General features: G+C 44.0%; 1 protein-coding gene and 1 pseudogene across 2 annotated transcripts in view; both read left to right on the top strand.

Annotated features, from left to right (window-relative positions):
• Positions 1 to 16385, top strand: part of LOC311115226 (nuclear factor of activated T-cells, cytoplasmic 3-like) — a 65233-nt pseudogene extending 48848 nt beyond the window's left edge. The window contains exons 4-9 of the transcript in view: positions 8391 to 8590; positions 9097 to 9269; positions 11068 to 11208; positions 11286 to 11341; positions 11451 to 12518; positions 14999 to 16385. The product of the transcript in view is annotated as a nuclear factor of activated T-cells, cytoplasmic 3-like (transcript). The remainder of the gene's footprint in view (positions 1 to 8390; positions 8591 to 9096; positions 9270 to 11067; positions 11209 to 11285; positions 11342 to 11450; positions 12519 to 14998) is intronic.
• Positions 16386 to 19934: 3549 nt separating this feature from the next.
• Positions 19935 to 24924, top strand: part of LOC311115220 (E3 ubiquitin-protein ligase AMFR-like) — a 34212-nt gene continuing 29222 nt past the window's right edge. Inside the window, exons 1-8 of the mRNA XM_084190417.1 lie at positions 19935 to 20934; positions 21720 to 21812; positions 22395 to 22559; positions 22803 to 22955; positions 23388 to 23428; positions 24058 to 24190; positions 24409 to 24542; positions 24735 to 24845. Coding sequence (XP_084046543.1) covers positions 20686 to 20934; positions 21720 to 21812; positions 22395 to 22559; positions 22803 to 22955; positions 23388 to 23428; positions 24058 to 24190; positions 24409 to 24542; positions 24735 to 24845 — 1079 coding nt within the window. The 5' untranslated portion in view covers positions 19935 to 20685. The remainder of the gene's footprint in view (positions 20935 to 21719; positions 21813 to 22394; positions 22560 to 22802; positions 22956 to 23387; positions 23429 to 24057; positions 24191 to 24408; positions 24543 to 24734; positions 24846 to 24924) is intronic.

The raw sequence follows: 24924 nt of genomic DNA on the forward strand, positions 1-24924 counted from the left end.
CCAGTGGGCTGAGCTGAAGTGAGACCTTATCACCTAATGTTTAGCAGAGTACTATTTGCCAGTGAGCTGTAATGGGACTGTATCACCTAACGTCTAGCAGAGCACTATTTGCCAGTGTGCTGTAGTGAGACTGTATCACCTAACGTATAGCAGAGCAGTATTTGCCAGTGGGCTGCAGTGAGACTGTATCACCTAAAGTCTAGCAGAGCACTATTTGCCAGTGATCTGAAGTGAGACTGTATCACCTAACGTTTATCAGAGCAGTTTTTGCCAGTGTGCTGTAGTGAGACTGTATCACCTAACGTATAGCAGAGCAGTATTTGCCAGTGGGCTGCAGTGAGACTGTATCACCTAAAGTCTAGCAGAGCACTATTTGCCAGTGATCTGAAGTGAGACTGTATCACCTAACGTCTAGCAGAGCAATATTTGCCTGTGATCTGAAGTGAGACCTTATCACCTAACGTTTAGCAGAGAACTATTTGCCAGTTGGCTGTAGTGAGACTGTATCACCTAACGTCTAGCAGAGCACTTTTTGCCAGTGAACTGTAGTGAGACTGTATCACCTAACGTCTAGCAGATCACTATTTGCCAGTGGGCCTGCAGTGAGACTGTATCACCTAACGTTTATCAGAGCAGTTTTTGCCAGTGTGCTGTAGTGAGACTGTATCACCTAACGTATAGCAGAGCAGTATTTGCCAGTGGGCTGTGGTGAGACTGTATTACCTAACCTCTACCAGAGCACTATTTGCCAGTGATCTGAAGTGAGACTGTATCACCTAACGTATAGCAGACCAGTATTTGCCAGTGGGCTGAAGTGAGACAGTATCACCTAACGTCTACCAGAGCACTATTTGCCAATGGGCCTGCAGTGAGACTGTATCACCTAACGTCTAGCAGAGCACTATTTGCCAGTGGGCTGTAGTGAGACTGTATCACCTAACGTCTAGCAGAGCACTATTTGCAAATGGGCTGTAGTGAGACTATATCACCTGACGTCTAGCAGAGCACTTTTTGCCAGTGGGACTGTAGTGAAACTGTACCACCTAACGTCTAGCAGAGCACTTTCTGCCTGTGGCCTATAGTGAGACAGTATCACCTAACGTCTAGCAGAGCACTTTTTGCCAGTGGACTGTAGTGAGACTGTATCACTTAACGTCTAGCAGAGCACTTTTTGCCAGTGGGGTTTAGTGATACTGTATCACCTAACGTCTAGCAGATCACTTTTTGCCAGTGGGCTGTGGTGAGACTGTATCACCTAACGTGTAGCAGAGCACTATTTGCCAATGGGCTCTATTGTGACTGTGTCACCTAACGTCTAGCAGAGCACTATTTGCCAGTGGGCTGTAGTGAGACTGTATCACCTAACGTCTAGCAGAGCACTTTTTGCCAGTGGGCTGAGCTGAAGTGAGACCTTATCACCTAATGTTTAGCAGAGTACTATTTGCCAGTGAGCTGTAATGGGACTGTATCACCTAACGTCTAGCAGAGCACTATTGGCCAGTGGGCCTGCAGTGAGACTGTATCACCTAACGTTTATCAGAGCAGTTTTTGCCAGTGTGCTGTAGTGAGACTGTATCACCTAACGTATAGCAGAGCAGTATTTGCCAGTGGGCTGTGGTGAGACTGTATTACCTAACCTCTACCAGAGCACTATTTGCCAGTGATCTGAAGTGAGACTGTATCACCTAACGTCTAGCAGAGCACTATTTGCCAGTGATCTAAAGTGAGACTGTATCACCTAACGTCTAGCAGAGCACTATTTGCCAGTGATCTGAAGTGAGACTGTATCACCTAACGTCTAGCAGAGCACTACTTGCCAGTGGGCTGTAGTGAGACTGTATCACCTAACGTCTAGCAGAGCACTATTTGCCTGTGATCTGAATTGAGACCTTATCACCTAACGTCTAGCAGAGCACTATTAGCCAGTGGGCTGTAGTGAGACTGTAGCACCTAACTTCTAGCAGAGCACTATTTGCCAGTGGGCCTGCAGTGAGACTGTATCACCTAACGTTTATCAGAGCAGTTTTTGCCAGTGTGCTGTAGTGAGACTGTATCACCTAACGTATAGCAGAGCACTATTTGCCAGTGATCTGAAGTGAGACTGTATCACCTAACGTCTAGCAGAGCACTACTTGCCAGTGGGCTGTAGTGAGACTGTATCACCTAACATCTAGCAGAGCACTATTTGCCAGTGATCTGAAGTGAGACTGTATCACCTAACGTCTAGCAGAGCACTACTTGCCAGTGGGCTGTAGTGAGACTGTATCACCTAACGTCTAGCAGAGCACTATTTGCCAGTGGGCTGTAGTGAGACTGTATCACCTAACGTCTAGCAGAGCACTATTTGCAAATGGGCTGTAGTGAGACTATATCACCTGACGTCTAGCAGAGCACTTTTTGCCAGTGGGATTGTAGTGAAACTGTACCACCTAACGTCTAGCAGAGCACTTTCTGCCTGTGGCCTATAGTGAGACAGTATCACCTAACGTCTAGCAGAGCACTTTTTGCCAGTGGACTGTAGTGAGACTGTATCACTTAACGTCTAGCAGAGCACTTTTTGCCAGTGGGGTTTAGTGATACTGTATCACCTAACGTCTAGCAGATCACTTTTTGCCAGTGGAATGTGGTGAGACTGTATCACCTAACGTGTAGCAGAGCACTATTTGCCAATGGGCTCTATTGTGACTGTGTCACCTAACGTCTAGCAGAGCACTATTTGCCAGTGGGCTGTAGTGAGACTGTATCACCTAACGTCTAGCAGAGCACTTTTTGCCAGTGGGCTGAGCTGAAGTGAGACCTTATCACCTAATGTTTAGCAGAGTACTATTTGCCAGTGAGCTGTAATGGGACTGTATCACCTAACGTCTAGCAGAGCACTATTTGCCAGTGTGCTGTAGTGAGACTGTATCACCTAACGTATAGCAGAGCAGTATTTGCCAGTGGGCTGCAGTGAGACTGTATCACCTAAAGTCTAGCAGAGCACTATTTGCCAGTGATCTGAAGTGAGACTGTATCACCTAACGTTTATCAGAGCAGTTTTTGCCAGTGTGCTGTAGTGAGACTGTATCACCTAACGTATAGCAGAGCAGTATTTGCCAGTGGGCTGCAGTGAGACTGTATCACCTAAAGTCTAGCAGAGCACTATTTGCCAGTGATCTGAAGTGAGACTGTATCACCTAACGTCTAGCAGAGCACTATTTGCCTGTGATCTGAAGTGAGACCTTATCACCTAACGTTTAGCAGAGAACTATTTGCCAGTTGGCTGTAGTGAGACTGTATCACCTAACGTCTAGCAGAGCACTTTTTGCCAGTGAACTGTAGTGAGACTGTATCACCTAACGTCTAGCAGATCACTTTTTGCCAGTGGGCTGTAGTGAGACTGTATCACCTAACGTCTAGCAGATCACTTTTTGCCAGTGGGCTGTGGTGAGACTGTATCACCTAACGTATAGCAGACCAGTATTTGCCAGTGGGCTGAAGTGAGACAGTATCACCTAACGTCTACCAGAGCACTATTTGCCAATGGGCCTGCAGTGAGACTGTATCACCTAACGTTTATCAGAGCACTATTTGCCAGTGTGCTGTAGTGAGACCTCATCACCTAACGTCTAGCAGAGCACTATTTGCCAGTGGCCTGCATTGAGACTGTATCACCTAACGTCTAGCAGAGCACTATTTGCCAGTGGACTGCATTGAAACTGTATCACCTAAAGTCTAGCAGAGCACTATTTGCCAGTGATCTGAAGTGAGACTGTATCACCTAACGTCTAGCAGGGCACTATTTGCCAGTGGGCTGTAGTGAGACTGTATCACCTAACTTCTAGCAGAGCACTATTTGCCAGTGGGCCTGCAGTGAGACTGTATCACCTAACGTTTATCTTAGCAGTTTTTGCCAGTGTGCTGTAGTGAGAGTGTATCACCTAACGTATAGCAAAGCAGTATTTGCCAGTGGCCTGCATTGAGACTGTATCACCTAACGTCTATTAGAGCACTTTTTGCCAGTGGCCTGCATTGAGACTGTATCACCTAACGTCTAGCAGAGCACTATTTGCCAGTGGACTGCATTGAAACTGTATCACCTAAAGTCTAGCAGAGCACTATTTGCCAGTGATCTGAAGTGAGACTGTATCACCTAACTTCTAGCAGAGCACTATTTGCCAGTGGGCCTGCAGTGAGACTGTATCACCTAACGTTTATCAGATCAGTTTTTGCCAGTGTGCTGTAGTGAGACTGTATCACCTAACGTATAGCAAAGCAGTATTTGCCAGTGGCCTGCATTGAGACTGTATCACCTAACGTCTATCAGAGCACTATTTGCCAGTGGCCTGCATTGAGACTGTATCACCTAACGTCTATCAGAGCACTATTTGCCAGTGATCTGAAGTGAGACTGTATCACCTAACGTCTAGCAGAGCACTATTTGCCAGTGGGCTGTAATGGGACTGAATCAACTAACGTCTAGTAGAGCACTATTTGCCAGTGGGCTGTAGTGAGACTGTATCACCTAACTTCTAGCAGAGCACTATTTGCCAATGGGCCTGCAGTGAGACTGTATCACCTAACGTTTATCAGAGCAGTTTTTGCCAGTGTGCTGCAGTGAGACTGTATCACCTAACGTATAGCAGAGCAGTATTTGCCAGTGGGCTGTGGTGAGACTGTATCACCTAACGTCTAGCAGAGCACTATTTGCCAGTGTACCTGCAGTGACACTGTATCACCTAACGTCTTGCAGAGTACTTTTTGCCATTGGACTGAAGTGAGACTTTTTCGCCTAATGTCTATCAGAGCACTATTTGCCAGTGTGCTGTAGTGAGACTGTATCACCTAACGTCTAGCAGAGCACTATTTGCCAGTGGGCTGTAGTGAGACTGTATCACCTGACGTCTAGCAGAGTACTATTTGCCAGTGGGCTGTAGTGAGACTGTTTGACCTAACGTCTAGCAGAGCACTATTTGCCAGTGGGCTGTAGTGAGACTGTATCACCTAACGTCTAGCAGAGCACTATTTGCCAGTGGACTGTGGTGAGACTGTATCACCTAACGTGTAGCAGAGCACTATTTGCCAGTGGGCTGTAATGAGACTGTGTCACCTAACGTCTAGCAGAGCACTATTTGCCAGTGGGCTGTAGTGAGACTGTATCACCTAACGTCTAGCAGAGCACTATTTGCCAGTGAGCTGTAGTGAGACTGTATCACCTAACATCTAGCAGAGCACTATTTGCCAGTGTGCTGTAGTGAGACCTCATCACCTAACGTCTAGCAGAGCACTATTTGCCAGTGGCCTGCATTGAGACTGTATCACCTAACGTCTAGCAGAGCACTATTTGCCAGTGGACTGCATTGAAACTGTATCACCTAAAGTCTAGCAGAGCACTATTTGCCAGTGATCTGAAGTGAGACTGTATCACCTAACGTCTAGCAGGGCACTATTTGCCAGTGGGCCTGCAGTGAGAGTGTATCACCTAACGTATAGCAAAGCAGTATTTGCCAGTGGCCTGCATTGAGACTGTATCACCTAACGTCTATTAGAGCACTTTTTGCCAGTGGCCTGCATTGAGACTGTATCACCTAACGTCTAGCAGAGCACTATTTGCCAGTGGACTGCATTGAAACTGTATCACCTAAAGTCTAGCAGAGCACTATTTGCCAGTGATCTGAAGTGAGACTGTATCACCTAACTTCTAGCAGAGCACTATTTGCCAGTGGGCCTGCAGTGAGACTGTATCACCTAACGTTTATCAGATCAGTTTTTGCCAGTGTGCTGTAGTGAGACTGTATCACCTAACGTATAGCAAAGCAGTATTTGCCAGTGGCCTGCATTGAGACTGTATCACCTAACGTCTATCAGAGCACTATTTGCCAGTGGCCTGCATTGAGACTGTATCACCTAACGTCTATCAGAGCACTATTTGCCAGTGATCTGAAGTGAGACTGTATCACCTAACGTCTAGCAGAGCACTATTTGCCAGTGGGCTGTAATGGGACTGAATCAACTAACGTCTAGTAGAGCACTATTTGCCAGTGGGCTGTAGTGAGACTGTATCACCTAACTTCTAGCAGAGCACTATTTGCCAATGGGCCTGCAGTGAGACTGTATCACCTAACGTTTATCAGAGCAGTTTTTGCCAGTGTGCTGCAGTGAGACTGTATCACCTAACGTATAGCAGAGCAGTATTTGCCAGTGGGCTGTGGTGAGACTGTATCACCTAACGTCTAGCAGAGCACTATTTGCCAGTGTACCTGCAGTGACACTGTATCACCTAACGTCTTGCAGAGTACTTTTTGCCATTGGACTGAAGTGAGACTTTTTCGCCTAATGTCTATCAGAGCACTATTTGCCAGTGTGCTGTAGTGAGACTGTATCACCTAACGTCTAGCAGAGCACTATTTGCCAGTGGGCTGTAGTGAGACTGTATCACCTGACGTCTAGCAGAGTACTATTTGCCAGTGGGCTGTAGTGAGACTGTTTGACCTAACGTCTAGCAGAGCACTATTTGCCAGTGGGCTGTAGTGAAACTGTATCACCTAACGTCTAGCAGAGCACTATTTGCCAGTGGACTGTGGTGAGACTGTATCACCTAACGTGTAGCAGAGCACTATTTGCCAGTGGGCTGTAATGAGACTGTGTCACCTAACGTCTAGCAGAGCACTATTTGCCAGTGGGCTGTAGTGAGACTGTATCACCTAACGTCTAGCAGAGCACTATTTGCCAGTGAGCTGTAGTGAGACTGTATCACCTAACGTATAGCAGAGCAGTATTTGCCAGTGGGCTGTGGTGAGACTGTATCACCTAATGTATAGCAGAGCACTATTTGCCAGTGGGCTGTAGTGAGACTGTATCACCTAACGTCTACCAGAGCACTATTTGCCAGTGTGCCTGCAGTGACACTGTATCACCTAACGTCTTGCAGAGTACTTTTTGCCATTGGACTGAAGTGAGACTTTATCGCCTAACGTCTAGCAGAGCACTATTTGCCAGTGGGCTGTAGTGAGACTGTATCACCTGACGTCTAGCAGAGCACTTTTTGCCAGTGGGACTGTAGTGAAACTGTACCACCTAACGTCTAGCAGAGCACTTTCTGCCAGTGGCCTGTAGTGAGACAGTATCACCTAACGTCTAACAGAGCACTTTTTGCCAGTGGACTGTAGTGAGACTGTATCACTTAACGTCTAGCAGAGCACTTTTTGCCAGTGGGGTGTAGTGAGACTGTATCACCTAACGTCTAGCAGATCACTTTTTGCCAGTGGGCTGTGGTGAGACTGTATCACCTAACGTGTAGCAGAGCACTATTTGCCAGTGGGCTGTAGTGAGACTGTGTCACCTAACATCTAGCAGAGCACTATTTGCCAGTGGGCTGTAATGAGTCTGTATCACCTAACGTATAGCAGAGCACTATTTGCCAGTGGGCTGTAGTGAGACTGTATCACCTAACATCTAGCAGAGCACTATTTGCCAGTGAGCTGTAGTGAGACTGTATCACCTAACGTCTACTAGAGCACTTTTTGCCAGTGGGCTGTAGTGAGACTGTATCACCTAATGTCTAGCAAAGCACTTTTTTCCAGTGTGCTGTAGTGAGACTGTATCACCTAACGTATAGCAGAGCAGTATTTGCCAGTGGGCTGTAGTGAGACTGTATCACCTAACGTATAGCAGAGCACTATTTGCCAGTGGGCTGTGGTGAGACTGGACTACTACTGTGGATCAGGGTGCAGCCAGCCTAGAACAGATGAAAGCTGATATAAACAAAGCTTTACCAAGTCCTGGCTGTTGTGTAATGGACACCAGCTGGTTTATTTTGGGGATGGCTTCATTACTCCAGTGTTAAAGCCACACAGCTTCACTCTCTAGTCCTCTGTAATGCCATTAGCAGTGTTTCCCGATACATTACATCACAGAGGCAGGTCGACATTCCTCAACCTCATGCTGGCACCTTTAGGGCACAACTAATTTTTGGTGACCTCAATTGGTTTCAATTGTGACATTTCATTGCGGGCAATTCTGGATATTCCTTACAGGACTCCTGTAGGGAAAGCACGCTACAAACCCTACACAAGTAAACTAAAAAGTGCATGGCCTTCAGGTTGCATTTTATACATTCTCTGAGTCTAATGCTATCTGTACAGAGCTTTGGTATTGTTTTGGCATACTGTTTATAAACAGACCCAAACATGATGAACACAGTTATGCAAATGAATTCAAATATACAGTACTCAGTTCATGTTGTCATTATTATCACATTATAATCACGTCTTCTTAAAAACAGATATTAGAAAAAGAGTGCTCATAAGAAGAAGTAAAACATAGTGTATTTATAGCATTGTAAATCAAATGCGGTAGTGTGTTTCAATAGTATGCTTATCAGTATCTCTATGGCTTGGTTTCAATTTCAGCTCATTGGATACAATGAGAAGCCAGTCAACCTGCAGATTTTCATTGGAACGGCAGACGATCGCTACTTGAGACCACATGCCTTCTACCAGGTGCACAGAGTAACGGGGAAAACGGTGGCTACTGCTTGCCAGGAAAGTGTAATAAGAAGTACAAAGGTTCTGGAAATACCTCTCCTCCCAGAAAACAATATGTCCACAAGGTACTGGTCATAACCATGCAAGATTTATGTTTTCAAAGGCTAAAAATATAACATTTGTGCTTGTAATTTATTGGTTTTATTATCTAAAATGTAAAATGGCTTCCACTGTGAATTCTATTCATTTTTAAAGATTTAGAACAGATCATAGCATGTTAAAAATGGGAACGGATTGTCATCTGAAGAATAAGCATATTTCTACATCTAGAAAAAAAGATTGAAACAGACCATAGCTTTGCTATGTTGTCATGGAAATGTGGCTGCCTTCCATAATAGAAAAATCCAGGCATTGTTTTGTCTCGAGACTAGATCTCTCTCACACTATCTGATACATGTTGTGACTAATCAACAAACTGCAAAACACCATAAAATTACACATGAAAAATGTGAACTATTTATAGCATTATGGGCCTACTTTATTAGCTTACTGTCATTATTCAAATGGGCATTTTTATATTCATATGGCCTTTATATAATGTTGTCTCATGCTTGTATATCCCCCTCTACAGTATTGACTGCGCAGGCATCTTGAAGCTGAGGAACTCTGACATTGAGCTCAGGAAGGGGGAGACAGACATCGGGAGGAAGAACACACGTGTGCGAGTGGCATTCCGTGTGTATATCCCTCAGCCCAGCGGCAAGGTCCTGTGTCTGCAAGCTGCCTCTATTCCTGTGGAGTGCTGTGAGTATCTTTATTCAGTAGGCCTACATACTGTATATGGCAGGGTTCCCCAACTGGCGGCCCACGGGCCAAATTTGGACCGCAGGTGATTGTTCCGGCCCCGTGACCATCCACTCAAGAAAAAATCGGCCTGCGACTGAATCTAGTTGATGATCCCTGCTACAGTGGCTTGCGAAAGTATTCACCCCCCTTGGCATTTTTCCTATTTTGTTGCCTTACAACCTGGAATTTAAATTGATTTTTTGGGGGGTTTGTATCATTTGATTTACACAACATGCCTACCACTTTGAAGATGCAAAATGTTTTTTATTCTGAAACAAACAAGAAATAAGACAAAAAAAACAGAAAACTTGAGCGTGCATAACTATTCATATAATTTCCCTGTATTTAGTGCCATCCATCATACCTTCAGTTTCCCAATACCTGCCGATGAAAAACATTCCCACAGCATGATGCTGCCACCACCATGCTTCACTGTAGGGATGTTGTTCTCGGGGTAATGAGAGGTGTTTAGTTTGCGCCAGACATATTGTTTTCCTTGATGGCCAAAAAGCTCAATTTTAGTCTCATCTGACCAGAGTACCTTCTTCCATATGTTTGGGGAGTCTCCCACATGCCTTTTGGCAAACACCAAACGTGTTTTCTTATTTTTTTCTTTAAGCAATGGCTTTTTTCTGGCCACTCTTCTGTAAAGCCCAGCTCTGTAGAGTGTACGGCTTAAAGTGGTCCTATGGACAGATACTCCAATCTCCGCTGTGGAGCTTTGCAGCTCCTTCAGGGTTGTCTTTGGTCTCTTTGTTGTCTCTCTGATTAATGCACTCCTTGCATGCTCCGTGAGTTTTGGTGGGCAGCCCTCTGTTGGCAGGTTTGTTGTGCCATATTCTTTCAATTTGTTAATAATGGATTTAATGGTGCTCCGTGGGATGTTCAAAGTTTCACATGGTGCCGCTTGCTTGGTGGTTCCCCTTGCTTAGTGGTGTTGCAGACTCTGGGGCCTTTCAGAACAGGTGTATATATACTGAGATCATGTGACAGATCATGTGACACTTAGATTGCACACAGGTGGACTTTATTTAACTAATTATGTGACTTTTGAAGGTAATTGGTTGCACCAGATCTTATTTAGGGGCTTCATAGCAAAGGGGGTGAATACATATGCACGCACTACTTTTCCGTTATATTTTTCATTTCACTTCACCAATTTGGACTATTTTGTGTATGTCCATTACATGAAATCCAAATAAAATCAATTTAAATTACAGGTTGTAATGCAACAAAATAGGAAAAACGCCAAGGGGGATGAATACTTTTGCAAGGCACTGTATATAGTATGTACACTAGCTGGTTGAGAGAATGCCAAGAGTGTGCAAAGCTGTCATCAAAGCAAAGTGTGGCTATTTGAAGAATCTCAAATATAAAATATATTTTGATTTGTTTAACACTTTTTTGGTTACTACATGATTCCATATGTGTTATTTCATAGTTTTGATGTCTTCACTATTATTATACAATGTAGAAAATAGTAAAAATAAAGAAAGACTCTTGAATGACTAGGTGTTCTAAAACTTCTGACCGGGAGTGTACATACATTCAAAGATACTGAGTTTTTCTTGATTATGGGACTTGACCAGGAATAGTCTTTATTTATATAACCTGTATTAAGTAATTGGCTATAATAATTAGGTAAGGCTATAACTAGGGGCCAGAGTTTTCCCCTTTTATTTATTTTATACAGAAGCCTACATAATGTTGTTTTACTGTACAGTATATTTAATAGTTAAATGTAATTGGCTTGCAGCCCAGCGCTCGGCCACAGATCTTCCCCAGATGGAGAGCTGCAGTCCCGTCAGGTGCTTGGTCAGTGGGGGGGAGGAGATGGTCATCACTGGCTCCAACATATCCCCAGAGTCAAAGGTCATCTTCCTGGAGAAAAGCCCTGGTAAGAGACGGTGACGCTGCCCAACTTCAGCAGAGGTTTATTAATGTGTTATTAATTGTGATGTTTTATCTCTCCAGATGGACACACACAATGGGAAGTTGACGGAAAAGTTATTGGAGAAAAGAGTAAAAGAGTAAGTAGTAATGTACATTACGTTATTAAAAGTTACATGAAATGGACTTCACAGAAACTGTGGATCCCTTGAATAGATAATAAATCATTTTGAAACATTCTCTTTGCAGTCCAGAATCGTGGTTGAGATTCCTACCTACCACAACACCACTGTGAGCTCTGCAGTCCAGGTGCAGTTCTACGTGTGTAACGGGAAGAGGAGAAGAAGCCAGACACAAAACTTCACATACTTGGCTGGTGCTTCTCCACACCATTATCCCACTGCCATTGACTGTGCAGTTGTGGCTACTCGGGTGAAGCAGGAGCACGGAGACTCAGCCTATCTGTCTACCTGCACCAATCCCCCTGGCCTGTATCCAACCAGCAGCCAGCTGACTTCTCCTGATGGGGCCTTCTCTCAGGACAGGCCCTTGTATGGTTCCTCTGGTGTCCACCCAGTGCCTTGTGGTCCATCCTCCCAGGCAGCATACACTCCCTCTGGCTCCGCGCCTCTTCAGCACTCCCCTCACCTCCACAGCTACAGCCCCCGTATGGGATACCAGCGGATAAGCCTTATGCATACACCTGACCCCATGCCACCCCCTCGGACAAGGCCTGTCTACCAGGCCACACAACACAATGTGCCTTACAGCGGCCAGGCCAGCTCTCCCATGAGACCTGGCCCTGCCGCACCCCAGGTCAATCGACCTCAGTCTGCCCAGACCAGACCAGCTGCCTCCAGCCCTCATAGGGAAAGTGTGATGTACCAGAGTCTCATTGGACCTGATCTCTCTGGCGCCACTCTCCAGTCTGCAAGAACCCACACCCAGAATACAACCCAGCTGCACTCTCTAAGCTACCACTGCTCCCACTCAGACTCTGACCTAGCAGCCTTACAGGCTGAGTATAATTTGAGCTATCACTCTGCCAGAAACTTGCCTGCCTCGTATTCCCCCACCCCTGGAGCACAAGCAACCTGCTCCACCTCCCCGTCAGCATCAGCCTCCTCTTGGGGTCCCCTGAGGCACCTGTCCCCCAGCAGAGCCCAGGGCCTGGCCTCTAGTATCGACCCCCAGGAGTGTCCCCCAGCCCCCAATTTCCTCTTCTCAACGACCAAGGGAAAGTGAACATCAAGCAGGAACCAGAGGAGAAGCTGCCCCTCGGCTCCATGGGGCTCCAAGAGATCACACTGGATGATGGTAAGAGGCTCAGATGATACATGTTTTCTAGGGTATTTAGAGCACAGTTACTACTGGGCCATTAGTTATGAATGAAGCGACAGAATAGATGATTTTACCCTCTCTGATCGGTTTTATTTATTTTATTCTCAGGAGAGTTACTTTAAACAATCGGTTAGAAAGCAGAAATAAAGAACATTACAGTGCAGGAATCAATGGATGCCGTTGCACTGTGGGCTAGGTGATAGGCAGCAGTAGGACTGGCTGTAATTACAAGCCTTCAGGGGCCAGGCAATGAACCATAAAGCTCTCAGGCTCTCACCATGCCGACCAGATATTGTAATTAATCACCTCTCGCTGGACGGACTTTGTTTGTCCCGACCACACAGTCAGTGACTGTGGCCCAGTTTTGTTGTCACCATAGGCATATGCCCACTAGGTCTTTGTTTGCTATCCTACAGGGCTGCATGGCTGCCTGCCCATGTGTGTGTGTGCGCGATTGTGCACATATGTGTATGTGTGTTTGCGTACATTATGATCTAGGTCAGGGCTCTCCAACCCTGTTCCTGGAGAGTTACGTCCTGTAGGTTTTCGCTCCAACCCTATTCTAGCATACCTAATTCTAATAATTAGCTGGTTGATCAGCTGCATCAGGTTAGTCACAACTGGGGTTGGAGTGAAAACCTATTACTGGGTAGCTCTCCAGGAACAGGGTTGAAGAACCCTGATCTAGGTTAATTATAGGCAGGGGCCCTGGTTGCTAGTTGAGGAGATTACACTTTTAACTGTGGTTGGAATAGCCTAGACACTATAATCACACAGAGGAGGCTAAAGGTACCTTGCATGCTAATCTGCTTCAGTTACTGTCTGTGGCACAGCTGTCACAGGGCAGTGATGGCAGGAATTCATAACACCCGCACAACCCCCTCACTACATACGGCTTGGAAATAAGACCACTGGTCTGAGTTGGTGGAAGGGTCCTCTTTGAACTTGACTTTCACCCTAGAGGGTTTCTGATACTTAAATTAAGATACAGCAAGCTTATGCCACATTAGGTGATATTAGATAATGATTTAATTCAAAGGATTGAATCTATTTTAATTTCAAATGACAGTGATGTCATTGATCTACAGTGAAAAATGTATGCGCTCACTAACTGTAAGTCGCTCTGGATAAGAGCGTCTGCTAAATGACTAAAATGTAAATGTAAAATGTGCTGGGATCTTTTAGTTTTAGTGATTTTGTTTTGCTTAAAGCAGAAACTAGTTTAAGGCCCTTACAGTGTCTTGTAACTGGTATTGGAGGAAGGGAGCTGGTGCAGTCAAGCTGTCTGAGTTCCCGTCAGTCTGTTGGTTGGGACAGCCAGGGACTGGATATTTCGGCCCCACGGTGCTAGCCTGGTGCTGTGTGTTTGTTTACATATGTTTGTTTGGGCTGCAGGTAAGCGGTTAGAGCGTTAGGCCAGTAACCGAAAGGCCTAAAGGGTTGAATACCCGAGCCGACAAGGTGAAACATCTGTCGGTGTGCCCTTGATCAAGGCACTTAACCCCAATTTGCTTCAGGGGTGCCGCACTACTATGGCTGACCCTGTAAAACAACACTTTTCACTGCACCTATTCGGGGTATGTGGCAATAAAACAAGTGTTTTGTTGTTGTCTATCATCTACCCTCATACACAGCTTGGGTTTCAAACACACCACATTTTCATGGGCAGGCTATGAATAGACAGTGTATATGTGGCCATTCAATCCATGTGTTTTTGTTGCACTGTGGGGAATATAAATAGACATCACAAATACAGACTGGAGCCTCAGCCTTCCACATGGATCACACCCTTTGATAAAGCTCCAGAATATGTTCTCACCATACAGCCAATTCTAACCTTTAGACCAGGCCTCAATGCTTGGTTGTTTTTCATAATGTGTGACATCTCTAGATGGAGAGTGTCACTAAAATAACACAATGTACAGATGTAGGATCTTAATTTGATCAGTATTTTGTTGATGAGGATTTTCCTGCACTGCAGAAAATGCAAATGCTTCTAAAGTTTGTAATTTCCACTTAAAAATGTCAGACCTGATTTGCCCTAACGTAAAGTTTATCAACCCCTACAAAGAATATCCATTAATTATAATTGACATAATCATTCACATTTCCTGTTGCTGCAGGATTCTTTTCCAGCTTTAGCAAACTGGCTCAAATTAAGTTCCTACATCTGTACCAACAATGCACTGTATGTTTTTACATTTTACATTTACGTCATTTTTAGCAGACGCTCTTATCCAGAGCGACTTACAGTTAGTGCATACATTTTTTATTTATTTTTTATACTGGCCCCCCGTCAGTGTTGTATTGCTTGATGTGTCATTTACTTACTTTTACGTTTGGGATTTGGTTTAGATTTAAAAGATGGGCAATGCTGCCCTCAGATGGCTGAATCAACTATAAAGAAACCAACGACGAGACTTGAAACTAAACCCCTGTGTGTCTCTCTTTTGCAGTGAATGAGATCATCGACAGAGACATATCTCAGCTCAGTGGTGATGGTGCAGCAGAGTCCAGCCAACCAGGACAGGATCCTTATGGATGGGATACTGTGATACTCCAGTGATAATGTTCTTCCATTCTTTGGCCTTCATTCGTTTTCTAATCATCATTACTCAGGACATGAGTTGACTGGCGCTATCTATGCATTTGGCAGTTCTATTATTAACTGATCACAATTTTGATGACAAAACTGTGGTGGCTTAAAGAGATTCTCCAGTACTTTTGTATACTTTTTAGCCAGTAGTTCTGAAAGTTGCGCTCACAAGCCAAAAGTTGGCCCTGAAAATTGCGTATTATGTCACGTACTGTATGTGCACCAAGTCATTGCGCTCTCTCGCTCTGCTGCGTGTGCATCTTGCCAGCTGTCACTCAAACGGCGAGGGGCTGAAGCTCATTGGTTAGAACTTGAATAGCTAGGGGGCTGGCCCATGTGGGAGAAAATGTAGGGGAAATGGTAAAGTACCGCTTCCCGAAAACAGTCGCTTTCAAACTAGGGATTCGTGGCTAATTGAGATAAGACAGTAATTCTGCTCATAGATTATGCATGCATGAACTACACATTGACACATCCAGCCCAAAGTGGGAGGTTTAAAAAATACTTAGTAGTCACCAAAGTTCCCAAGCATGTCTTTAACTGGTACAGATAACACAGTCACTGGTCATTCATACATCTATGGAGGTGGATAGGTTGTAAAGAAGTTATGCCTGTTTGTTTGCCTATCTAACAGCTCAGGATTTTCAAGTCAAACTAAAATATATTTTAGGAAAAAAGATGTCTATGCCTCTCATACCAAAGATTTTCCTTTGTCGCCTTTTGAAAAAGGTCAGAGATTTACATTTTAGTCATTTGGCAGACGCTCTCATCCAGAGCGACTTAGTTAGTGAGTGCATACATTTTTCATACTGGAGAGATGGAGGCACAGCTAAAATATGTCAACTAATGTCTGTAAATGCATAGAAATTACGCATTTGCTGTTGAAAGAACCTTGATGTCAATGAAGAGGCTGAAGAAGACCAAATACTAAATGCTGTATTAATGTAATATTTATTGGCAAAATACATTAGATTTGAATCTATTTTTGTAATACTGTAGCTCTTGCAGTTGTACGATTCTTTAGAATAATTAGACATTTTCATAACCTTATATTGCCTGCCTGGTATTTTATGCCAATTTTCTATTTTAAGATTTTTCTTTCCAAAGAATGTACAATATTAGAAATAATTATATGACACTCTTTGGCAATATGCTAGGTGTGAAGCAACTATTTCAAAGTCAAAGTTTCTTCATCAGGTGGTTTTGTTCAATTAAAAGAAAAGCAATAAAAAATCCTGTTGGCTGTATCTATGAGTGGTTTCAAAATCATATAGGACTACAACAGGTGGGTCGTGGGTGTAGGTGGTTACACTTACTTTCTCCTTTTTTTCACACTCAGTCAACACATGCATGATGTTGTGACCACAGGAATGGGACAACATGTACAGTGTCTTCAGAAAGTATTCACACCCCTTTACTTTTTCCACATTTTGTTGATACAGCCTGAATTTTAAATTGATTAAATTGAGATTTTGTGTCACTGGCCTACACACAATACCCCATAATGTCAAAGTGGAATTATGTTTAAAGAATATTTTTCAAATTAATTACAAATGAAAAGCTGAAATGTCTTGAGTCAATAAGTATTCAACCCCTTTGTTATGGCAAGCTTAACAAGTCACATAATAAGTTGCATGGACTCTGTGTGCAATAATAGTGTTTAACATTATTTTTGAATGACTACCTCATCTCTGTACCCCACACATACAATTATATGTAAGGTCCCACAGTCGAGCAGTGAATTTCAAACATAGATTCAACCAGAAAGACCAGGGAGGTTTTCGAATGCCTCGCAAAGAAGGGCACCTATTGGTAGATGAGTAGAAAAGAATAAAACAGACATTGAATATTCCTTTGAGCATGGTGAAGTTATTAATTACACTTTGGATGGTGTATCAATACACCCAGTCACTACAAAGATACAGGCGTCCTTCTTAACTCAGTTTCCGGAGAGGAAGGAATGCTCAGGGATTTCACCATGAGGCCAATGGTGACTTTAAAACAGTTACAGAGTTTAGTGGCTGTGATAGGAGAAAACTGAGGATGGATCAACAACATTATAGTTACTCCACAATACTAACCTAAATGACAGAGTGAAAAGAAGGAAGCCTGTACAGAATACAGTGGCGCAGCAGTCTAAGGCACTGCATCTCAGTGCTTGAGGCGTCACTACAGACACCCTGGTTCGATTCCAGGCTGTATCACAACCGGCCATGATTGGGAGTCCCATAGTGCGGCGCACAATTGGCCCAGCGTCGTCCGGGTTTGGCCAGTGTAGGCCGTCATTGTAAATAAGAATTTGTTCTTAACTGACTTGCCTAGTTAAATAAAGGTTAAAAATATATATATTCCAAAACATGCATCCTATTTGCAATAAGGGACTATAATAAAACTGCAAAAAATGTGGCAAACAAATTAACTTTATGTCCCGGATAAAGCACTAAATAAACTTCAGTTAGTGTTAAATACAGCTGCTAGAATCTTGACTAGAACCAAAAAATTTGATCATATTACTCCAGTGCTAGCCTGGCTTCCTGTTAAGGCTAGGGCTGATTTCAAGGTTTTACTGCTAACCTACAAAGCATTACATGGACTTGCTCCTACCTATCTATCCGATTTGGTCCTGCCGTACATACCTACTACACGTACGCTACGGTCACAAGACGCAGGCCTCCTTATTGTCCTTAGAATATCTATGCAAACAGCTGGAGGCAGGGCTTTCTCCTATAGAGCTCAATTTTTATGGAATGGTCTGCCTATCCATGTGAGAGACGCAGACTCGGTCTCGACCTTTAAGTCTTTACTGAGGACTCATCTCTTCAGAAGGTCCTATGATTGAGTGTAGTCTGGCCCAGGGGTGCGAAGGTGGACGGCAAGCCAATGGAGTGACGAACCGCCCTTGCTGTCTCTGCCTGGCCGGGTCCCCTCTCTCCACTGGGATTCTCTGCCTCTGACCCTATTACGGGGGCTGAGTCACTGGCTTACTAGTGCTCTCCCATGCTGTCCCTAGGACGTGCCAGGCTTTTCCCCCCCCTCTATACTCGACTTGAGTGGGTTGAGTCACTGAAGTGATCTTCCTGTCCGGTTTTACCCCCCCCCCCCTCGGGCTTGTGCGGTGAAGGACATCTTTGTGGGCTGTACTCTGCCTTGTCTCAGGGTAGTAAGTTGGTGGTCTCTTGATATCCCTCTACTGGTGTGGGGACTGTGCTTTGGCAAAGTGGGTGGGGTTATATCCTGCCTGGTTGGCCCTGTTCGGGGGTATCGTTGGACAGGGCCACAGTGTCCCCCGACACCCCCATTCTCAGTCTCCAGTATCTATGCTGCAATAGTTTATGTGCCGGGGTCAGTCTGTCCTATCTGGTGTAATTCTCCTGTCTTATCTGGTGTCCTGTGTGAATTTAAGTAGGCTCCCTCTAATTCTCCCATATCTCTCTCGCTCGCTCTCCCCTCCCAGAGGAGCTGAGCCTTAGGACCATGCCTCAGGACTACCTGGCCTGATGACTCCTGGCTGTCTCTGTCCCCAGTCCACCTGCTGATCCAGTTTCTGCTGTTTTGCCTGTGGCTATGGAACCCTGACCTATTCACCAGATGTGCTACCTTATCCTGGACCTGCTGTTTTCGACCCTCTCTCTCCCTCTCTGTCTCTTACTCTCCCTCCCTCTCTCTACCGCACCTGCTGTTTCGACCTCTGAATGCTCGGCTATGAAAAGCCAACTGACATTTACTCCTGAGGTGCTGACCTGTTGCACCCTCTACAACCACTGTGATTATTATTTGACCCTGCTGGTCATCTATGAACTTTTGAACATCTTGAAGAACGATCTGGCCTTAATGGCCATGTACTCTTATAATCTCCACCCAGCACAGCCAGAAGAGGAATGGCCACCCCTCAGAGCCTGGTTCCTCTCTAGGTTTCTTCCTAGGTTCCTGCCTTTCTAGAGAGTTTTTCCTAGCCACCGTGCTTCTAGATCTGCATTGCTTGCTGTTTTGGATTTTAGGCTGGGTTTCTGTATAAGCACTTTGTGACATCTGCTGATGTAAAAATATTTTATAAATACATTTATTGAAATTTGATGTAATACAAAGTGTTATGTTTGATGCAAATCCAACACAACACACTCTTCATATTTTCAAGCATGGTTGTGGCAGCATCATGTTATGGGTATGCTTGTCATCGGCAAGGACTAGGGAGTTTTTTAGGATCAAAATAAACGGAATGGAGCTAAGCGACGTACCCAGAAAGACTCACAGCTGTAATCGCTGCCAAAGGTGATTCTAACATGTATTGACTCAGGGGTGTGAATACTTATGTAAATTAGACATTTCTGTATTTCATTTTCAATACATTTGTTAAAATATCTAAAAACATGTTTTCACTTTATCATTATGGGGGTATTGTGTGTAGATGGGTGAGAAGAACATATATTTAATCAATGTTGAATTCAGGCGTAACATAACAAAATGTGGAATAAGTCAAGGGGTATGAATACTTTCTGAAGGCACTGTAGGTATGATGCCTGACCCTGAATGAGGTCCCTGGCTGAGACAAAATGGCTGCGTTCACACAGGCAGACCAATTCTGATATTTTTCCACTAATTGGTATTTTGACCAAATCACATCAGATCTTTTCACAGTAGATCTTTTCAAAAGACCAATTAGTGGGGAAAAAGATGAGAATTGGGCTGCCTGTCTAAACGCAGTCCATGTAACTAGAGCGCTCTCTGGTCCAGCCAATCCAGAGAGAGGAATCCAGACGGTCCAAAACCGGAAGTACACAGAAAGAGACGCAAGAAGATGGAAACTCTGAGATATTGCTACAGAAACAGGCAATAGGAGGGTCGACACAGTTAAGCCTTTGACGGTTTTTTCCCCCAGAGAGACGACGATATACGATAAACAGTTGGTATTTGGTGACATCGTGCATAGTTATCAGCGTGGACGAATTGTCATATCAGCGTTTTTAATCATGGTTACTAGCTAGCTAAGCTGTTGATTTACCTGTCGTCCATATACCTACCTAGCTAGCTATCCAAGGAGGATACATATCAAACGTTACCACGTTATTAGCTACAAACGAGAATATGAAATTAACGTTTTCTAAGTAACGTTAGCGAAGTTAAAGGTGCACTATGTATAAATCGCTCCGCCATTTCCTGCCTGTTTGCTAAAATTCTAATAGTTCGCCTAATTTCAGTTTGTGACAAAACAAATAGAGAATCATTGTACCATATAAACCGCCGCGAAATATATTTTCAATAACCAAAAATATTGTTTTTTCAGCTGTTTGAAGCTGGTGTAAAGTAAAAGTGCAAACTTAAAAACGGGAAGCATAGATATAGCGCACATAGAACAGATCTACCGCTTCTTAGACTTGCTTTCAATGAGAATTACATATCTATTACTAACATTTGTGATTTTGGTGAATTCGCCCAAAAAGTGACATTGCAGCTTTAAATCGCTGGTTGACAAAAAGCTCTCGAAATAGTAGGGGTTCACTCAATCCCTTATCTGAATTATCCAAAGTGGCAAACCTTGCGCCAGTCAACATGCCTTTGCTGTTTTTGGAGAGATTTCCATGGCCCAGTTTGCAGACATACACAGCTCTGAGTGCTGTATTTCTCGCGGGGGCAATCTTAAATGGCTACTACACTGTCCCAGAGCTAGTAGAGTACACACAGACACAGAGCAGGACTCCCGTAGAAAGTGATGATGTTGATGATGACCCAATCACCAGCCTTAGCGATGTGGCAGCCACTGTCCGGTTGTACCTGGTCTCAGACACCGTTTTTGTTTGGGTAAGTTCATGAACTCAGCTTCTGTGGTTTGTTGATCGTCATGCTTTGAATTGTACTGAATTATCAGAATATTGTGTAGCGGACTAAACTCCACTCCGTGGTAAAGGAAGTTTATGATGAACTTCAACAACGGCGTGGAGCCGAGACCAGGCTTTGCGTAATCTAACGTTAGCTCCGACATCGATTTGCCTAAAGTTAATACTTCAAAAAAAAAAAAAAAATATGAAACGGCCAACTTGTACCTATGTTTGTCTTCTGTAGTTGTGTGCCTTTGTTTGCTGTAGTCCAACATTTTTCAATAAACGTTATTCAAATACAACCACCGACTGTTTATTGCTGTTGCTCTAAGATGGCAACTCAGTGTAAATGCGCATGTGCCCATTGAATCTCAACAAGGAAAGTCAGTATTTAATTATCGTTTATTGAAAAGTATGGATTTCAGCAAACAAAGGCACGCATCTACAGAGGACAAACGTGGGTGTTTCATAATTTATATTTTTTGAAGTATTGACCTTGGGTGAATCGATATAGTCCGAGCTAGATTCCACAAATCCTGGTCTCGGCTCCACGCTGTTGGTGAAGTTAATCAGAAACTTCCTTCACCGTGGAGATTAGTCTACTAGATACTGTGCTGAAAAAGAACAAAAAACCATCGCAATTGAGACTTTCGTAACCTGGGACAAACTTTTACCTTGATGTTGAAATAATGGATTTAGGAAATTGTCAATTTGCTGTTTCATTTGATGGCTGATTTAACTTTCAATTCAAAATGTCATGTTGATCAGGTGATGGTGAATACAGCCTGCTGTGTCCTGATGCTGATTGCAAAGGTGATCCAGTGCATTGTCTTTGGGCCACTCCGTGTCAGTGAAAAACAGGTAAGTAGGAATGTGTTTTGTGTTTGTCTAGGTAATGTAATTAACCAGGTAGCCTAATGTTTTTCCTGGAAACCCATACTGCAAACTGCCAGGTCCCATGTAACTGGGGTATAGTGGGAATGTAATTTAATTAGTAGTCATTGAGACATGCATGAGTAGATAGAGGCCACTATCATAAACATTTTATTATGCAGCTGTATTAAATCCTAGGCAATGAGTGATTCCTCACGAAACCCAGACGAGAGGCCTGGGTAAGGCCAAAATGTCATGAATATAAAATAAAATTGTATTTGTCACATGCGCCGAATACAACAGGTGTAGACATTACAGTGAAATGCTTACTTACAAGCCCTTAACCAACAATGCAGTTTAAGAAAAAAATAGCAAATAATTAAAGAGCAGCAGTAAAATAAAATAACAGTAGGGAGGTTATATACAGGGGGTAAGAGGGCTGTAAAGCGGCTGCCATCTTCTTCGGTGCCATTTCTGTGTATATGCCAACTTTGATCAATCATTTCTCAATTATGCTTTTAGATACAAATGTGAAATATGTCAACAATCCTGCTTTCTCTGCCTATACAGCACCTGAAGGACAAGTTCTGGAACTTCATCTTCTACAAGTTCATCTTCATCTTCGGGGTGCTGAACGTTCAGACGGTGGAGGAGGTGGTGATGTGGTGTCTGTGGTTCGCTGTCCTCGTCTTCCTGCACCTCATGGTCCAGCTCTGCAAGGACCGCTTTGAATATGTACGTTTCCAATAGTCCTAAATAGGAGTTATCCTCTTCTGACAAACAAAAAGAAGTCCCAATATTGTTTTATCATTTGTATTCAGCCAATATCTGTAAGGCTAACCAATAGCGTCTTTGTTCTGTAAAAACAACTATAATTTCCCCGGTTCATGAATAGGGTTTTTGCTGTTATGACATTCTGTTATCCTCCACGGCAGTATCGTACTTTATAATTGAGTCATATCTTGTGTGTTGTTACAGCTGTCGTTCTCACCCACCACTCCTATGGGCAGTCGTGTGAGGGTTCTGGCCCTGCTGGTGGGTATGCTGCTGACCTGCTGTGGCCTGGCTCTGCTCTGTGGTCTGCTGGGAAACCCCCACGGCATGCACACCGTCGCCTTCATGGCCGCTGAGGTAGGATGCCTGGAGCCCGCTCCCCAAGTGGAGCTCAACTGTCTTTACTGGTCCTCTGTAGCTCAGCTGGTAGAGCACGGCGCTTGTAACGCCAGGGTAGTGGGTTCGATCCCTGGGACCACCCATACACAACAATTTATGCACGCATGACTGTAAGTCGCTTTGGATAAAAGCGTCTGCTGAATGGCATATTATTATTATTTCCTTGATTCATCATGTCTTCTCTCCTTAGGAGAGGAATTTTTCTACAATGCATTTTGAGATGGAGGCGACATTAAAAAGTATTTGTTGGATACTCTTGCCTTTGTTTCTATATGGATAAACATTTGCTGTGTAGTGCTTATGTCTATGTTTAATGTATACATCATGGCCTTATCTGATGATGCTCCCTATTATCTAACCAGACCATTGTTTTCTTATGTTTCCCTTCAGTGTATGCTGGTGTCCGTTAGAACTGGACATGTCATTATCCGGTAAGTGATTGTGCAGGCAATTGCCAAAATATTGTATATCTTGTATGAACTCATTACCAACTGGTGGTACATCTTGTTACGTTCCCCAGCAAGAAAACCCAAAATGGCGCTCAAACAGAAGGGGGAACTAACAGAGTCATTGACATCAACCAAAACGAAACCGGTGGGGTTTTAGGAGAGGTTCTAAAAGACTAATGGGGGTGTCCACTGAAAGTTGCATAGCAACAACAACTCAAACCTAAAAGACACCCACTAAGGGGGAAACAAAAGAAAAACCCACACTAAACTTAAAGACAGGAAGCAAACCAAAATGAAAATAGGGAAGATCAGATAAAGGATTGTTTGTCTGGAAATCAAATAGGGAGCCTCAACTAAAGGTGTTGTCTCTCCAGACAACTGGAGCACTGGGCCAGCCACTCTTAAATATCACCTGGGCCAGCACAGGTGAAACACCATCCCACTAATGAGATGACAAACCAGCACAGGTGTAACACATACTGACTAACGAGGTGACACCAGTCTGTACGCCCCACGTGTTAACGTCCAACCTCGAAAAATAAATGGAAAAACCAAAGCCTGTAACAATCTGACAAGGCCACACACACTGAACATGTTCCTGCTCCCTCCAGGTACTCCATCCACCTGTGGGACCTGAACCATGAGGGCACCTGGGAGAGTAAAGGATCCTACGTCTACTACACTGACTTTGTGATGGAGCTGGCTCTGCTAGGTCTGGACCTCATGCACCACATCCACATGCTGGTGAGTTCAACCCCCCATCTTCAGACATCCACTCACTTTCACAAAAAACAACTGCACAAGAGTGGCATGTCCCTAATTTGAGTTATTACTAGAGTTGTTACTAAGGTCTATTTATCCAAGGGTCCCTTCATGTTGTAACCACAATGTCTTCTTTCTACCAACTCTCTTGCTCCTTTCTCTTCTTTATACCCCCTCTCTTTCTTTCCCTCTCTTCTCAGCTGTTTGGTAACATCTGGCTCTCTATGGCCAGTCTGGTGATCTTCATGCAGCTGCGTTACCTGTTCCACGAGGTGCAGAAGAGAATCCGTCGCCACAAGAACTACCTACGTGTCATCAACAACATGGAGGCCAGGTTTGTTGCTCAGTTAACTAGCTTGATCTTTCTACATACTGTACAGTACCTGTGTATTTATTTACATGACATTGTGTTATAGCTGTATCCATCTATGCTCTGAGGCATATTTATAGGCAAAATATGAATTTCCATGATCTGAAAAGAAAATGGACAAAGTATTGTTCTTCTAGATATATTGGTTGATTGCAGGTTTGCTGTGGCCACCTCTGATGAGCTGATAGCCAACAATGATGACTGTGCTATCTGCTGGGACTCCATGATGACAGCACGCAAGCTGCCCTGTGGACATCTCTTCCACCAGTGAGCAGATATGCAAAAACTCTTAACCCCCATGCAGTGCACATTTCAGCTACCACAACAACTATCTATTCTGCTATAC

Source organism: Coregonus lavaretus (assembly GCF_964263955.1).
Source record: "Coregonus lavaretus genome assembly, contig: HAP1_SCAFFOLD_366, whole genome shotgun sequence".
NCBI lineage: Eukaryota > Metazoa > Chordata > Actinopteri > Salmoniformes > Salmonidae > Coregonus > Coregonus lavaretus.